The sequence below is a fragment of the Rhineura floridana genome, chromosome 16, assembly GCF_030035675.1.
Source record: "Rhineura floridana isolate rRhiFlo1 chromosome 16, rRhiFlo1.hap2, whole genome shotgun sequence".
Taxonomy (NCBI): domain Eukaryota; kingdom Metazoa; phylum Chordata; class Lepidosauria; order Squamata; family Rhineuridae; genus Rhineura; species Rhineura floridana.
In genome coordinates this window covers 37,454,818-37,472,653 of record NC_084495.1, presented here as the reverse complement: position 1 = coordinate 37,472,653, position 17,836 = coordinate 37,454,818, and the positions used below count along the sequence as shown (strand labels likewise).

The following is a 17,836-nucleotide window of genomic DNA, read 5'->3' as shown; positions in this document are numbered from 1 at the left end:
TCGCCTAGAGTGACAGGATTTACCTGCCAGATAGGCGTCTAAGAAATTTTAGATGATAATAATAATAATAATAATAATAATAATAATAATAATAATAATAATAATAATAATAATAATAATAATAGAGTGGCCTCAGCCACCTCCCCAAATGGCCCACTGAGATCCACCTCTGAAGCAAAGTCTCTGGAAGAGGTTGTCGAGTAGAATGCTAGTACAGGCTTCTCCAGAGACTTCACTTGACCTCAAATCTCTGTCCTGCTTCTCTGTTTCTTTGTGGCTGCTACAATTTCCAGCAGCACCAGCTCCTTCTGCCCCAAGGAGGATAATACAGTAGGGACCCGCTTGTCAGCGTTCCGCTAATACGGCAGGGCGATCAGCTGTAGCGCAGGGAGCTCCAGCTGACAGCTGATCACGCAATCAGCAATAGGGCAGGGAGCTCCCATGCTACAGCTGAGTAGGGCCTCACTTTCCGGTGGTTTTCTCTTTTCGGCAGGGGCCTGGCACAGAACCTGCCGTATTACTGGGGCCCTACTGTAAATCAGTGGCTTGCTACAACAATGGAGCCTTCTGAGCGACACAGCAAGCATCTGCAATGTCCAAAGCTCCCCTCTCTGGTCCCTATGAGGAGCCTTTGGTCCAACTCTGAGAAAGTAATGTTGTTTTGAACTTACTCCTAGGATGCTACTGGGGGGCCATGTTGTTCTGGCCTTCCATTTCCCCACTGCTTTCCCAGAAGAAAATCCAGGGCGCAAGGACGGGGAGCCGCCTCCTGGCGGCAAAAAGGAACGCCTTGGAGCTCTTGTACACAAATTATACTGTTCTTCCTTGAAAGGAGACTGATGGTTCTTCACAAGCCATTCAAGAGCTGTTTCGCCCATGACGACTCAACACCTGAACGTTTAATGCGTGCACATGACAAAAAGGCATGCTTCATTCAAGCATATGCATTGGGAGATGCACAGTGACAAATATGCCTGAAAGGACTCAAGCAGAGACAAGGACAGTGTTCAGGGAGGGTTTTGCAGGGAAAACACAAAAGAGCAGCCAAGGAAACAAAATGGGGGGCAGCGAGATTGCAACTAAGCTGTAACTGTAGTTACCTTTGTACGCTGGCATGGCTTTGAGGGTGGCGTTGGATGGGGACCCTGGAGCAGAGGAGGGTCCCTTCCCACTGACATGATTGGCTATCACTGATGGCGACTGGGGCCTTCTCAACAGGGGGGACATGTTGCGCCTTCTTTTCAGGGAGGCAGGGGTGTTGGGCTCTCCTGGACGCTTGATTTTGTTCTGAGGACCCACGACAAATTCATCCGCTTCATCAATCATCATTCCCTGCAGAAAACATTGTGACAATTAGCAGATTTTTTAAAAAAATGTCTTTGCAACGAGAAGCCAACTCGAGTCATGAGAAATTATTTGGGGGGGGGGGGACAGAGTAATATGGCCTGGCCAATCAGTCTTGCCTACCTTCTTATCCTGCTTGAAAGGGTTACCAAAAGTATGAAGCCTCTTGGGTTGATCTGGGTCGATTTCGCGAAGCGGAGAGGGCATCATCTTTAGATATTCCTGGTAGTTCCCCATCTGAGCTACAGGAACACTATGAAGGCAGTCTGTAACATAAACGGAGAGAACAATGTACTTCATTTTCAGAAGATTCAATCTTCCTAAAGCCTGTTACTGGTTCCACCATAAGATACTGCCCTTTGGTGGCAAGCCACACCTCATTGTACTGTTCTCCCCAAACTGTAAAACTGCCTCCCTCCAATACCAAAAGCCAAACCTCTAGTATCAAAACCATCTCATGTTGAAGGACTGCTAATGAAATTTAAACCCACAAGCTGGCACCCTCATGGTTCTTGCTTTTGACTTGCCACACAGTCAGTCCTGAGGACTGTTCCAGCTATTCCCTTTCTTGTCCCACTATTCTAAATGACCCGTCCTCGTATGCTTCTAAAGTGCGGAATGGCTGGGGGCATAGGAAGAGCGTCCTTGAAGCTGTTGCATGAATCTAAGGATAGGAGATCTCTGATTTTGATAAGAGTTCCCTTGATGAATACATGCCAGTCTTAAATGTCCTGGGAAACAGAGTCTAAACAAAGCATAATCCATACCAGACAAAGCAATGTCAAAGCTTCTCCATGGCAACAGTATTTCACAAATCTAGTGGACTGCCCAGGAAAGGGTATGGAAGCTCTATAAAGCAGTGAACAGGCAGCTGACAACATGCTTTATGTACAATATGGGTGGCTGCATGGCAGGATGGACTAGAGGAATCCATAAAATCCACAGATTCCAAGTCTAAATCCCAACACAGAGACAGAGGACAGCTCAGTGGTGAATCACATGCTTTGCATCTGAACGGCCTCAGGTAGGGCTGGGAAGGTCCCCTGCCTGAAACTCTGGAGAGAGCTGCTGCCAGTTGGGGCAGACAGTAGTGAGGCAGGAGGGCCAATGGCTTGACTCAGCATAAGGAAGCTTTCAATATTGCTATGCTTCGCCCTACTAACCAAGCCAGCACCTCAATCCAGTCCAATGCCAACAAGCAGGACAGCGCTTACCTTCATCCTGGCCCAGGATACGTTTGTGTGTTTTCAGCAGGTTAGTCCTCATTCGGGTCAACTGGTCCAAAAGGCTGCAGCGAGGAATATCGTAAGCATTCCGGTATGCCTGTGGCTTCAGATCCTGATTTTTATATACATATATATTAAAAAAACAGAGCGTTGGTTAAGTCATTTCTCTTTGCCCACCACAAAGTTTGAAGATTCAAGGCAAGCAGTTTGCTTCTCCATGATACCATGTCATACCCACCTTGTTCAAGAGTCCTATGTGGAAGCCAGCAAATTCCTTCACATTTATTTCGGGCAGCCTTAGCGGAGATTCACCCGAGATTCCTTGAAGCAGCTGTTTGAAGTCTCTGCTCTGGATCAGGGAGAGGCCGCTGGAGTGGTTTTTCACTTTAATACCCGTCTCTTGTGGTGCTTTCTTACCCACTGAACCTATTATCCGCTCCGACTCTATTTTCGTCTACAACAAAACCATATGGCACATTAAAGGAAGCAAACAGCTCTACAGATGATTCTGGTGTAAAACAAATTCTTTACTACATCAATGGCCAGCCAAAGCCTGCTCTCTACATGTTGAGAGAGACTGAGGACCACATATAACAGGCCTCCTCGAAAAATTCAAGGCATATACCTGAAGCGCTATCACAATAACACATTAAGACTATGCAAGCTTTCAAGTTACAAGGGGCATTTTTATAAATGAACCTTAAGATGCCCTTTAGTCCAAAATGAGTCACAACTAAATACTGTTAATATAGTACAGAAAGCTAAATCAATGCATGTTTGTTGGTTTGTCATTTAACGATGTGGGAAATACAAACTATGGCCACAGTTCTCTTCACTGGTCAAGATTTAATTCTCTTCTAGAGCTAAGAAAGCTTAATTGGAAGGGCAAACTTTTAGCCACAAAACAGTCTTCTTTGCAGTTTAATTGTGATTAGCTTATATCTGCATGCTGCTGTACAAAGGGTGTCTGTGCAACTCAAATGCTTGCATATGTGGCATTTACATGAACAGAAGTTGATCCAAGAAGGGCTATTGTTGTACAAAGGATTCAAGATTTGTGCAACCAGAGCCAGGATTCAAAGAACAGTGTGACCAGTTCTGCGCACTATCACTTTTGAAACTGAGCAGACTTTCAAAGCCACTGTGTGATACAGCATAGGAGCTTCCGATCAGAAAAATCTTATCAAACAATTCCAGTGGGTTTACCCAATATAATTCCTTGGTTCCTACCAAGTGTTTGGCACCTCCTGTGTTTAAACTAACATTTGCCAAAGTAAGCGGCATGGGCTGCTTCTTTATGAAAAGTTACTCAATAGACATTTTGTGCCATTTTGGCCACTATGAGAATGCAGTTCTCATCTTGCATTAAGTATTTTACATACTGTATGTTGAACCTGGGTTTTTACACACCCTGGCTACCTCAAACCACTTCTAGAAAGGGCTCGTACACTAACTACCACAACACAAGCAGCAATTGCACATTTTCTAAGTCTGCCCCGAGAGGCGTAAGGAGCTACCTCAAAGGCATTTTGACAGTTTAATTCAACATGTCGCAAAACGTGTAGGGACACCATCCAAAGGAAGTCATGGATGCTTCAATTCCATTCCAAGTCCCGCTATTTCAAATGAACTTATACATGCTTAACCTTCCATTTGCACACCTTTGGCCTTTTAACTCGTTTGTTCTACCAGATTTTCACTGGACAATGAAACCTTGCTTGACTATACTGAAACAATTTACTGGAGGGGAATGCTTTGATTTTCTAAAACTTTTGTACCTATCCCGAGATAGCAAGATACTCAAGCCATTTTCTTAAGCTATCCAAAAATCAGCAAAAGGGGGGGGGCTGCATTGTTGCCAAGGGATATTGGAAGTGGTCCCTATTTGAATTAACTCTCAAAAGTAGTGGAAATGGTACTGTGTGTCGAGGGGAAGGAACAACACAGAAAATTATGTTAAGACCAGTGCACAATTTTAACTCCTCAATTCTCCATATATGCAGAACAGTTGAGATGACACTGTGGAAAGATATTCCACAGCATTCCTTGAAAGCTTTAGCCATCATTTAATATTTAATTATTCCATTCAACGCTGTGATCTGCAACTCAGCAAAACCAGAACAGAAGCATTTGTAGCATTTCTTACTACTCATACCATGGGGAAAGGTTAATTTGATCAAGGAAAAAGAATAATCTTTCCTTGAAGTTACAAGTTTAGCTAGTCCTTTCTAAAACCTATTCCAGACAACCTTCAGCCACCAACCACACAGATTGGTAGCTGTCGCTGCTTCAAATCATTAGCAAAACTGACTGCAATGTTAACTGGCAGCAAACAACTAACCCCTAACAAACACTGAACAGGTGGCTGAACTGTCCCCTTCATCTGGAACTTGTTCTAGGGGCCCCACCACCACTTAAATGGAAACAGAAATGCAGTCAAGTCTTTACCCATCTCAAAAATAGGACATTCCTTAAGTGATTTATTTGTATTACCAAAGCAACACACACTAAAAAAAATCATCATCAATGTACTTCTAATTGCAAAGGTTTTGTCGATACTACCTGTTGGCTGAGTTTTTTAAGGTAAGAGATAACACTGTAACTAAGTCCACAATCTAAATTATCTGATATCAGATTTGGAGCTCCCATCATCCTTAGGGCTTTCTTTAATGGCTATAAGGAAAACAAAATACACAAGAGTAAGAAGAGTATCAAATCTTTTCTTTAAAAAAAAGTTTTTGTTTTTGTTTTAAAAAAGATCTCACAGATCAGTGTATGTGAAGCGAAGGCATGGCAGAGTTGATGCTCCAGCATGCCACTTTTGGAAGCAAGGATTCAAGTAATACATCCGGTGGTTTGGCTGGCTCACAGTGGGCGTCAGACCACATAACCAGCATGGCACCATGCAACGTGGCACCATCAGCTGTTTCCACACAAATGCTAAAGGCCCTGATTGCCGGGATGATGCAAGTCCGTACTGTGGCATCTTACCCAAGCTATGCAGGTAATTTATGCCGCTCCCACCACCCACCCTCCCCCCCCCACTTCTATTGTTACATGCTGTTTATCCATGGGGTTCTGGGAGCGTTCCCACATTACCAGCAGCAGCACAGAAATCTTCCCAACAAGGAGGAGGGGGAAACAAAAGCAGCCGCGCTGGACTTGTGATGCACAGCAATTGCAGGCCAACAGTTAAGGAGGGACCAGTAAGTCATTCCAAGTTGCAAGCTTTTGAATCCTAGCCTGTGAACCGTTTTGCTTCCCACACAACACACAGGAGAATTGTCCTGCCATCAAACTGACAGCGGTACGTACCATTGAGTAGTAGGGAGGCATGGTTTTTAAGTAGTTGTCCAAAGATTGCCGCCACTTCAGATTTGGCTTAAGTTTGTGAACCTTAAAAAAGTCATCTGCAAGGAGGAGAAACGATTTGAGTCACAAACATTCACAACGTTTCAGTTAAACTATCCCACCAACATCTTGCTCAATGGGATTATCCCTTAAGAACCAAGATCCAGAGTGTGTTTATGTTTCCAAGGGCAGGTCTCTCTTTTGGCTCTCTCCTCCTTATACATCCAACTTTTACAAAGACAGTGGCAGGCATCTACAAACCCCCAAGTCAGGCTAGATTTTAGCAGAGTAACAATCCCAAATTTTAATGAAGGAACGCAGCATTGCTTAGTTTGAAGCCCTCTGAAGCTTTAAACCGCTTGGATTCTCCTCATCTTAAAGACCAGCTTATTCCTTATGCCCCTTCACAATCCCAAGCAAGTGGAGGGGACCACACCTGAAATATTCACCTGCAACACTGTTCAAAATGAACAAAACAGTTTATGTGGTCACTGAATGCCTGAGAAGCTATTCATAATAAAAAAAATTCCCACCAGACGCTAGACTCAAAAATATGGTACACTATTTGTGTCATTTTTTAAGTAGGAATAAGCTGCAAGGAGTCTGTCTAACTGAAGTTAAGGATTACTTGACAGAAAGGGTATCCAAGGCAATGGTCTGCCATCACCAGGTATCTCCACGGCCAAGCTACAGTTTAATTACTCTTTGCCATTCCCCTTAAAATAAAGATGGGCAACTTGGAGGTTTTGCAAATTTCATTGCTCTCTCCAACTCAAGTTTTTTATTAGCTCTGCCACTTTGGGCAGCAAATCATGCTCACTTTTTAATAAAATAGTTCTCATGGAAGAATCGGCAGAGTGTTTACTGCAGGCAGCAACAAGCAAGAATTAGAGGAGTACCCACACATCCGACAATCAGCACTTAGTAAATGAGGAAGGCTGGTGGAAACAAAAGTTGAACCTCCTCTAACATAGGATCCTATCTACATGCATGTTAGGAAAGACATTTTAAAAGAATTGTAGTCAAGAGGAGCCCTGGATTTGTGTTTTCTTTGATGCAGAGAAACAAGATGAAATGCCTTCAGTACACCTGAAGCAGCAAAGAACTTGAAGAAAAATAACAAGGTATTTAAAAAAAAGTGCAGCAGAGCTTGTGTTTTTAAAAGCAACCACCAGAGATACATTAGCACACACTCAAATCATTTTTCCCCAAACCTTTAACTATTCTGCCTCATGCAGGCAAACAGGCTAAAAAGGCTCAAACCTCTTCAGGAAGCTGCCCAGGAAGCACGTATAGCCCAAAGTGGGACTGGATGTGTTCCTCCACAAAGGCAAGAAACAGATCCAAGATATGTGCACTTCCATTTGTCATCTCTGTGTTTGCAAAGCAACCCAACTACATAACAAACATCTCGTCTCTGACTCACGCAGCCTGGAATCTCCACCCTGCTGCTTTAATGCCATTAGTCAACTGGACTGAAAAATTGAGGCCCACAAAGAACACGTGAATGAGAGATACAGACTGCCAAAAAGGAATTCACCTCACATTTGTTTTCTATCATGAGAGCAAGAGATGGCAAGACAGAAGGAAAGGCAGAGCCCTCATACAGTACTGTGAGCAGGTCCTATCCATGACTTTGAAGCTCAACTACGAGGCAGGAAAATACACATATTTCTGAACTACGAGCCTTGGGGGTTAAAGTGGCCGGTGGGAGAGAGAAGGGGAAGACTGTGCCATTCAGATGAGGATGTCATGGACTGGAGTTTGTGACTGGCAAAGTAGGTTTTAAGTTCAGAAGGAGGAGGAAGATCTACACACACTCTACACACAAGGTGCTAGACAAACCCAGATATCCCAAGGTATTTCTTTCTACGAAACTCACATCACAACCCACATTAGGGCCTTCTACACAATGTTTTAAAAGCAGGACCTGCTGTAAAATCGGCTTAACATCCAAGAAACTATGCATGTTAAAGTATTTCTATACTGTTTAGTATGCAAAGAATTCTACATTTCTGATTGCAACAAACCTCATCACAGCCCTGAAGAGCAGGCAGTTTGTACATGATAGATATGGAGCAGACAACAAGAGTGTGTGTGACTTGTCCAAAGCCAAAGTGACATTAAAGTTAAAAGAGCAATCGGAACCTAGGTTTAAATCCAACTGCCTATCCCCTGAACATCAATGGTGTTTTACTCACTTGCTTCAGCTACTCTGCTTTGGAAACAAAACCCTCAAGAGCAGACTGACAGGTCAACTTGGGGACCCTTCCAAATTGCATGGCAAAGTCAAAAAGTTAAGTCTTGTAAATCTGTTTATGGAACATATCCACCACAGACATAAAGGCACTTATTTGCTGCAAAAGGAGGGGACAGCAGGTGAAGTCCCCCAAACTGTGCCTGTCAAGGCTCTAGATCTCTTTGGGCTTCCTTCTCCCCCATACCCCTTGGAAATTTGAGCCCAACTTCACAAAACAAAACAAAAAACAGGGGCCACACAAGCTGCTGCAAGAATATGCAGACACCACATCCTGAAAGAGGGAAAAGAATGGAGGTTGAACCTTACTCCAATTAAGGAAGAAGCTACGAGTCTAGGAGGTGACCAGCATCAAACATGCACTGGCAGCAGGTGGCTCTCCTCCTCTGCTGCAGAGAGAAAAAGGGAGAGGGGGGGTGTAAAAATCCTCTTCTCCCAACAGAGCAGTTTGCAACACTCTAGACTCTCTGGTCTCCCATCCCGTTTAAGAAAACGGCTGGCAAGGAAACATCACACACAACATGGACGGACAGACTCCCTTCCTACTCAAGTCATGCTGCAAGGCTGTGCGTTACTCACCTAGCAGAGGAAGTAGAACAGGGTAGTTGTAAGGCATCACAAAGAGATTGACACAGGTTAGAGTGGTGCTGGCCTTTAAGTACCCAAACGGATGGCCAAGTTCACTGTACTTTCCACTGCTGCTCACAAATACCTAGAAAGCACAATGAAAAATACAGGGTTTGTACACAAGGGGCCACTGGGCTTCGGGGGAGATATTTTTCAAACCCAGTGGGAACGTTTTGTTTAAAAAGAGGTGTAGTGCACTGTGCATGTTTTTGAGAGACAGGAATTGCATAATTATTTGCTCTTTATCTTGCAAGTGCAGGGGATCGTGTCCTGTGCAGTTTACTATGCCCATTAACTATCCTACAAGATACAGAAACAGCAGCTTCATGGCTGAACAGGGTTACCATCTCACAGAGCTTTCTAATTCAAGTCAATCCAGTGTGATGGTAGTGGTTGGAGTGTCAGATTAGGATCCGGGGGATCCGGGTTCAAATCCCTGCTCAGCCATGAAGCTCACTGCGTGACCTTGGGCCAGTCACTGTCTCTCAACCTAACCTACCTCACAGGGTTGTTGCGAGGATAGTCAGGAGGGGAGAACCACGTTTGCATGCCAACTTGAGCTCCTTGGAGGAAAGGTGGCATATGAATTCAATAATGAATTCAATAATTCAAACAATCCAAGCATCCTAAAATTACACTATTTATAATAAAGTTATCCTTTTTTATGTGCAGCTGAACTATTATCTCAACACAGTGCCACCAGTCAGTCAATATTAACAAGCATAACAAAGGCACCTAGTATGTATGACTTTCTGGTTCAAGTTTACAAAAAAAAGGATATCTGACATCTGGCTAAGTGTAGACTGTGATTTTGTAAATTCATTTTGGTGTTATGTATTTTGTAGGCCATGCTGTGACCCACCCTGTGATCATCTTATGATTATCAGCAGGATATAAACTGTTATAAATAAATTGCTGAATATAGCCAAGTAGTACTATGTGATCACTCAGCATGACCAAGAAGTATGCGATCTCTTAAATCAGTTAATTACTATTTGTTTTATAAACATATTATGAATCAACCTTGCATGTAGATTAAGGATATGATGACTCTATGACAGCTCTACATTAAGTGACTTGGCTAATCTCACAACAAAATCCAGTTCTAGTCAACAGAATACTAAAGACTGCATCAAGGCTATGTCTCTTCTCATCCTGAATTTGTCACCTAAATGTATGAAACTTAAGTGCTTATACAAGCCCTTATAACCTTCACTGGTGCCAGAAAAGGTATTCAAGAACTGTTGCACATTTAGGAGGTATCAGCTCCCTTTAACTTTGTATGGCAGATGTGGGGAACCTTTGGCCCTTCCAGATGTTGCTGAACTACAACTCCCTGGCAGTTGGCCATGCTTGCTAGGGCTCATGGGAGTTGTAGTTCAGCAACATCTGGAAGGGCCAAAGGTTCCCCACCCGTTTTATGGCCTGAGGACACCTTGAGACCCTGTTCCTGGTCTTGATGATGGGATACAAAGTTTTAAAACCAGAACATCTTAACTGCCTGAAGCACAGCTGCCTCACCTGGGTCAGCCTTCCCTCCCCCTCAGACACTTAAAAGACAGACCGGCAGTCCTGGATGGCAGGCCACAGACCAGCCCACTGCCAGCACTTGAAAGAGGGTGATGGGATGAAGGTCAATGGGAACAGCCATCGTTGTAACTGGAGGGTTCTGGAGAGAGGGAAGAGGATAAACTATCCCAGAGCAATTCCAGGTGTCAGAGGGGGAGGAAGCAGCACCGTTTAATTGTGCCTGATTTATTGTTTCTTAGAAGTGATGGGGCTTTGGAGGTCTTTCTAGGTTGAAAGACAGAAATCAAATAAATAGAACTGCATGGCCACTTCATTGACCAAACAAGATGCATACAAGGTAAGAACCGAAGGAGCAACAGTGACCACTAATGCTTAGCTCTGCAGAGCCACATTTCTATAAAGGCCATCACGGGTATGAAACCTGACCATTTCCTTAGAACCCAAATACAGACAAGCAGAGAAAACCCATCTCCATCTCGTGTTTAAAAGGCGGTCTCCCAACAGCCAGCGCTCAAAATGAAAAAATCAACTTCTTCATGGTACAAGTGCAGCCTTTTGGCCTACTCAGACAAACTACTTACTTAAAATAAATCACTTCAAAACAAGTTCATATGGCAAAGGATGCCACAAGCTGGAAAATCATAGAGATACTGATGCCCAGTTGACTAACAGCCTTTTAAGCAATCAGGAAAATAGTTTGGGTCTAGCCCACCTCTCCCTCAAGTCAATGGCAAGTGATTTCTTAAATAAATTTTGGCAAGAATTACATAGCACGCCTTGTTTTTGCCCCTTATTTTAAAGTACAGTATTGGGATGCAATTTAAACAAAAATAAGGTCAGGCTTAAATAAAATGAAAGTTATTTTGACAATTATTTATTGTTAATTTATCCTGTGAGTATCATAAATAAGAACTTCTATAAAAAATTGCAACTTCCCTGAACTTATCGAACAGGCTTGGCAAGCATCATCACTTAAAAGTGCTGCAAGTGATTATTAACAAACAAGAACTCTGCACATTCACTAGTGGCACACTGCCTTACATATGCATGTTCAAACACATGTTAGTTCAAACAGCCCATGTTTCAACTTAGAACAGTCTCAGAAAGATAAACTTATTTTCCATCCACTTCACTGGAGATGCCAATCTGCATGCAAAGAATGTGCTCTACTACGGAACTATGGCCCCACTACTAAGAGGAGATAGGCCTATCCTAGGCTACACGGAGAGGATCTTAATTTGGCTCTGTCGTGTCCAAAGCCCAGTATTCTCTCCACTTCCCCCCCCCCAACTGATTGTTCTTACACGTCTGACCAGAGTTGGCTTTGGATCTCCGCAAATACCTGCCAGCACGCATGAGGCGACTTCCGTTCCAAGATGTATTGCGTTAAGGGCGATGGTTCAAGCTCATACTTGTCAAATGGAAGCTTATCGATGACCATGGGCTCGCAATCCATGCAGGAGAACCTCACTACCGGATGGGCTGTGCGGGGAGGCTTGGAAGAATGAAAGAGGAATCAGAACCATTTAGAGGAAAGAAAAGCCACACCTTACTTGGGATCAACCCCAGCACCATTTGCCTGCTTACCCAAGAATTTTAATTTAGAATATTTCTCAAGGCTTCTCATAAGCCTTCATAAACAGTTGCAAGGAAGGAATACAATGAACAACAGCACTATACTTAGGTGTTCAAAATGTCCACATGCATTAATTACAATAATCCAGAAGGAAAGTCTGTATGATCCTCACACCAGGGGGCTAAGAGGTTGCAGGGGAGTGCATAGGGCCCCCAGTGATCTCTGAGCTGGCATGAGATTTGAACTCACTCCCATGTTCCAGCTATGTTACCCAAGCTCATCAAAGAGACATTCATTTGCAGAAATTCTAAAGCCCTAATACATACCAGTGTTGGTGAATTTTGATCAGGCCAAAAGGATTCTGGAATTGGCCAATGCCCAACAGGAACTCCTGTTTTAGGATTAGGCCTCACATAGATAAGTTTATGACAGCTGTGCCATGGCTGAGAACCAAAAGAATTAATGGGCCTTGTGGCATCAACAACTCCATCTAAAATCAAAAGAACACAACCATAAGTAATATGGTATATTAGATCCCCAATGTTACCTTTCCCTACTTCAGGGTAGTGAGCTCCCATGGCCCTCCAGTTGTTACTAGACTACAGCTCCTATCATGACTGACCATTGGCCAGGCTGGCTGAGACCAATGGGAACTTGAGTCCAGCAATATCTGGAGGGCCAGATATTCTCCACCCCTGCACTACTTAGATGCTCTACTCTGTTCCTGAAACAAATCATGCTTTCTCTAAGCTGCACAAACAAGTTATATGTAAAACTAATGTTTTGACCAGTATTTGGACACAGGCAAAAGCGTTCTTCAGGGAAAAGATAGTTAGTGGTTTTATATTTAATAAGGTAAACATTTGAAGACATTTTTACAGATTTTCAGTGTCAAGCAGGAGGATAATTTCTGGAGTAAAGAACCACTTTAAGCATTTAAATAAGTTAAAGACTATGGGTTATAGCCATCATTAGTCCAATGAGTAGACCCACTGAAATCAATGGACCTGAGGAGGATTTAGTTGGATACAACCCAATATTAAGCAATATATATATATCTTGTCTCCATAACTATGCTGATTTTGCAATGGTATACAATACTTTTTCTTTTAACTAAGTATGTTTGCACATCTGTTAATATAACCATTTACAAAGAGCATGAAGATTTTACTGTACCTTCTCCAACATAGGGTGGGTCTGGTCCTGATTTTTCAAAGTTAATGACAACCCCACTCTGAACTTTCTGAGCTAGAGATTCTAAACACTGGTTCAACATTCTCTGGGTCCGAACACAATATGAGCGTCCTATAATGGAAAGCAGAGAAATAATGAGGTTTCGAAGGGAAGTTTCAGGTTAAAAGAAAAATACTGTGAACTTAAGAACTGCACTGATGTCAAGGCTAATAAGTCGTGCACAGAGAAATATTTCAACAGTGCTCAGGAAAAGCAGCAGCACTTGCAAATATTGCAGAAGCACTATGGGTGAAGCAGTCTTTCCAATTCACACTATGGAAAGAGACATACAAAAAGAGACATCAATATGGTCGTGTGCGAGGCACAACACCCACCTGCCATTAACACTTAAGTCTTCTCCATGGCACAAACGGCTGGTCTGACTAAAGCAGAGAATATTTAGCTTTGCACGCACACACACACAGCAGTCAACCTCTGTGAAGCGAAGAGCGAATAAGATCATGCAGTGGTTTCCCATCTGGCAGGCTCCCCCACCTAGCAGCTTTTGTTTTGGCGCTGCTCTGCCAGAGTCCCAAGCAATTCAGCCCTCAGAAAGGAAAGAGGGAGACTGTGCACACAACTGTATGCAGGCATAGGTTTAGACACAACAAACATATATACATGAATGAGGATCCGAGTCAGATAATTTGTGTGAATGCACCAACACTCTTTACTATTTCAAAGTAGACTGATTTAGATTTGCAAATCAAGAAAGGGAAGAAAAAAGCAGCTACCTCCTGTGACTTCACACATCTGGGTAATGGCAGACTCATCTGTGGGGACACTCCCTAGTTGTTCCGGTTCCACCGAAGAGGCTCCAGGCAAGCGCAGCACAAGAGCAAACAGCCTCTGATCCCAGCGAAATGGTTCTTTGGTTAACTCACTTCCAGGCAGGGGAGAATTCAAAGGAAGATGAAGCTGAAACGACAGATGGACAATTCATCTAAGGATGCCACTAAATCAATCTGTGTATCTGACCCTAACTGAAAAGGCACATGTAGCAAGTTCCATTTTCTGCTAAAAATCCCAACTAAGATCCATGGCATCAAGCAGTCCACAATTTTTAAGCAGTGGAAAATAAAAACAACCGTCCAGGTGGATTTTTTTTTTACCGCATCTAGCGTCATCTACACTTCAGCTATTCACAGAAAAGATTTCTTGTCAGCAACAAAGTTCACTGGCTAACTTCAGACTGTGACTTGGGGAAGATGTCGCAAGCTTGGTGGCAGAGCACCTGCTCTGCATGAATAAGGTCCCCGGTCAGGTCCCCAACATCTCCAGGAAAGGCTGGGAAACTCCCCCCTCTGAAACCCTGAAGAGCCGCTGCCAGTCAGTGCAGGTAATACTGAGCTAGATGGGCCAGTGGTCTGACTCAGTAAAAAGCAACTTCTCTGTTCCAGCCTTCTCTCTGCAACCGTGACTATGCCACACTGAGGAAGAGCAGGATAGGAACATAACCAGCAATTCTGTGCAAAATTGTTATCAAGCAGCTTTAACATCATGGAGAATATCAGAACAGGTGTGCTACTTTTTAAACTCCCAGCAATAGAACATCTTCAGTGCAGCCATGTTACAGCTTAAAGTTCAGTAGCATCTCTTACCTCTTCTTGCACACCAGCAGTATTTGTCAATTTGTTTCCATCTGTGATAGTAATTAAAATTGATGGCTCCAAAAAGAAAGGGTTCCTTCCCTACAAAGAGGGAAAACATATCCATGTTTATTTATTTTATTAAATTTATATCCCACCCTTCCTCCCAAAAGGAGCCCAAGGCAGCAAACAAGTGATAAAACAACGTACCTTAAAAACAAAACATCCTAAAAAATCTGTGTTGTCCTAAAAACATCTTAAAACAAACATCCTAAAAATAATCCAGTACAGATGTAGACTGGGTTAGAGGTACGTACTTAAAAGGCTTGTTGAAAAATGTCTTTAGTAGGCGCCAAAAAGACAACACAGATAGTGCCTGTTTAATATTTAAGGAGAGGAAATTCCACAGGGTAGGTGCCGGCACACTAAACGTCCGCTTCCTATGTTGTGCGGAACGGACCTCCTAATAAGATGGTATCTGCAGGATGCCCTCACCTGCACAGCACAGTGATTGACTGGGTATATAAGGGATAAGATGGTCTTTTAGGTATCCTGGTCCCAAGCTGTATAGGGCTTTGTATACCAAAACCAGCACCTTGAACTTAGCCCAGTAGCTAATTGTCAGCCAGCACAATTCTTTCAGCAGCAAGGTACCTTGTTGGCAATATCCTGCCCCAGTGAGCAGTCACAGTGCTGCATTTTGCATCAACTGCATCTTCCAAACCCACCTCAACAACAGCCCCACAAAGAACACATTGCAGTAATCCAGCCTGGAGGTACCAGTGCATGGACAACAGTGGTCAGGCTATCCTGGTCCAGAACCAGCCACAGCTGTCATATCAGCCGAAGCTGGTAAAAGGCACTCCAAGCCACTGAGGTCACCTGGGCCTCTAGCGACAAAGATGGATCCAGGAACACCCCCAGACTATGAGCCTGGTCTTTCAGGGAGAGTACAACCCCATCCAAAGCAGGCAATTGACCAATTATCCAGACTCTGGAACCACCTACCCACAAAGTCTCCGCCTTGCTATGATTCAGACTCAGTTTACTGGTCCTCATTCAGCCCACCACTGATTCCAGGCACTGATATGGGGCTTGCACAGCCTTTCCTGATTCACATGTTATCAAAAAATCAAGCTGGGTATCGTCAGTGTAGTGCCAACACCTCATCCCAAATCTCCTAAGGACCATTGCGAACAGCTTCATACAGATAGATGTTCAAAAGCATTGGAAACAAGATGGTAGGTACCTTGCAGCACCCCACAGCACAACTGCCAGGGGGCTGAAAGACTATCACCCGATGCTATTCGCTGAAACCAACCCTGCAAAACAGTGCCTCATCTCACTAAGCTGGCTCAGAAGGAAACCATGGTCAATGGTATCAAAAGCCCCCGAAGGATCGAGTAAGAACAACAGGGTCACACTCCCTCTGTCCTCATCCTGATAAAGGTCAATCATTAGGGTGACCAAGGCCGATTCAGTCCCATAACAAGGCCTGAACCCAGACTGAAATGAGTCAAGATGATCTCTTTCATTCAAGAGTACTTGTAACTGTTGTGCCCAACCCTCTCAATCACCTTCCCTAAAAAGGTGGTATGAGACTGGGTAGTAGTTGTCACAAGTCAATGGGTCCAAGATGGGCTTTTTCAGAAGCGGTCGGATCACAGCCTCTTCCAGGGCAGTTGGGACCACTCCCTCCTGCAAAGACGTGTTGACCACACCCTGGATCCACTTGTGCATACCCCCTCAACAAGCTTTAATAAGCCAAGTGGGGGCAAGCACCTTGTCCATGTTATTAGGCAGCAGGAAGTGAAACTGATCCTTTCAAGTTGCTACAGACATTACACTGGACACCTCACTTGGGACTACAGTAGATGTGGATGGGGCATCAAGACTGCTACGGAGGCGAATTACTTTACCCTCAAAGAGCCTTGCAAACAATTCACAGGAGGCTTCCGAAGGGTGTTAACATTTCAAATGTAGAAAGGTCATTAGGGCATCATAGCACTCACTGCACAAATACAATTTTTAAAAAAGCACTGAGGTCTGCTCTGGCCCCTGGCAGAAAAAAGCTCACCTCGTAATGTAATGAGCTAAAAATGCAAAATTTGCAGCCTCTGGTAGTTGCATGAGCAGATAACGCATCCCCCAAGCTGCCTACTTGGTCTGTTTTACACATGTCAGCAAATATTCATTCTCTATTACAAAAGAGCTGTAAAGATTTTTCAGATGATGAAGTGAGGGAATTAAATGCTAGCAATCATTACCTGTCCATAGTTGTCTATTCCAGACACTAATCTGTTGAGGTTTAGCAAATCAAATGATGATCTAAGAGCCTGTCCAAGGGTGGTCAATCCTGATGCCTGCAGATTCTTCAGTTCATTCATAAAAGTGGCATGGTTTTCCTTCCATCCAGCCTGTGAAAGAACATTATTCGACAATTATTTTGTGACAGTCTATGTAAAAATAAATCAATGTACAAGGCAAATAATCACTCCTTTATTCAGTATGTGAAAATGGAAGAATGCATGGAACTCCTCACACAGGTAAGCTTTGAGCAAAAGGTCCGACGGAAGCATTTCCATCCTACGGATTCCTCCCACCAGACTATCTTTCCCACTCCCACACACAAAACAACTTCCCCAATGCTTTCCTCATGCTAATTATTGGCAACATCTTTTACAGCCCATTCCAGTGTGTTTAATTTAAGTAAATGATTACAAAGGGCCTTTGAATCATTACTAATCTTTCAGTACTTTCAAGTTAAATCACTGAATTTCACTGGGTTGGAGCATCTGCCAAATAAGCCACCCTACGCTGTACAAAACCAAATCCTAGCACAAGATGATGCATTTTTTCTGAAGAACAGCAATGCAGAGCAAGACTTTTCCCAGGCTTTTTTCTGGTGCAGAGGGAAAGAGGAATACTGCCAAATTGCTAAAAATGAGCTGCAGAATCTGTATATTCCCCTTCACCATATATGAACCAACTACTGTGACATTCCCGCACTTTTAGAAAAGCAAATTCCCCTTCAATCTTTTCACCACGTAAAAGATCCTCCTGGTTCCCTGACCCCCACCCCCACTAGATGGACCACACAGTT

The 17,836-nt window shown here is 43.5% G+C and overlaps 1 protein-coding gene across 4 annotated transcripts in view; it reads right to left on the bottom strand.

Annotated features, from left to right (window-relative positions):
- LOC133371107 (integrator complex subunit 6-like) overlaps positions 1 to 17,836 on the bottom strand; it is a 38,268-nt gene that overhangs the window by 5,477 nt on the left and 14,955 nt on the right. For 2 of the 4 annotated variants that reach the window (XR_009759259.1, XM_061598103.1), the window contains exons 3-15: positions 17,001 to 17,150; positions 14,746 to 14,835; positions 13,879 to 14,062; positions 13,088 to 13,216; positions 12,238 to 12,401; positions 11,678 to 11,830; positions 8,758 to 8,890; positions 5,886 to 5,980; positions 5,133 to 5,243; positions 2,809 to 3,024; positions 2,559 to 2,682; positions 1,468 to 1,610; positions 1,101 to 1,332 (exon numbers count right to left, since the gene is read on the bottom strand). Coding sequence is in view for 2 of the 4 variants with exons in the window: in XM_061598103.1 (XP_061454087.1) it covers positions 1,101 to 1,332; positions 1,468 to 1,610; positions 2,559 to 2,682; positions 2,809 to 3,024; positions 5,133 to 5,243; positions 5,886 to 5,980; positions 8,758 to 8,890; positions 11,678 to 11,830; positions 12,238 to 12,401; positions 13,088 to 13,216; positions 13,879 to 14,062; positions 14,746 to 14,835; positions 17,001 to 17,150 (1,924 nt within the window). In the remaining 2 variants the exon portion in view is untranslated. Of the gene's footprint in view, positions 1 to 1,100; positions 1,333 to 1,467; positions 1,611 to 2,558; positions 2,683 to 2,808; positions 3,025 to 5,132; positions 5,244 to 5,885; positions 5,981 to 8,469; positions 8,568 to 8,757; positions 8,891 to 11,677; positions 11,831 to 12,237; positions 12,402 to 13,087; positions 13,217 to 13,878; positions 14,063 to 14,745; positions 14,836 to 17,000; positions 17,151 to 17,836 lie in introns of those variants that run through there. The other 2 variants (XR_009759260.1, XM_061598105.1) reach the window with 2 other exon arrangements.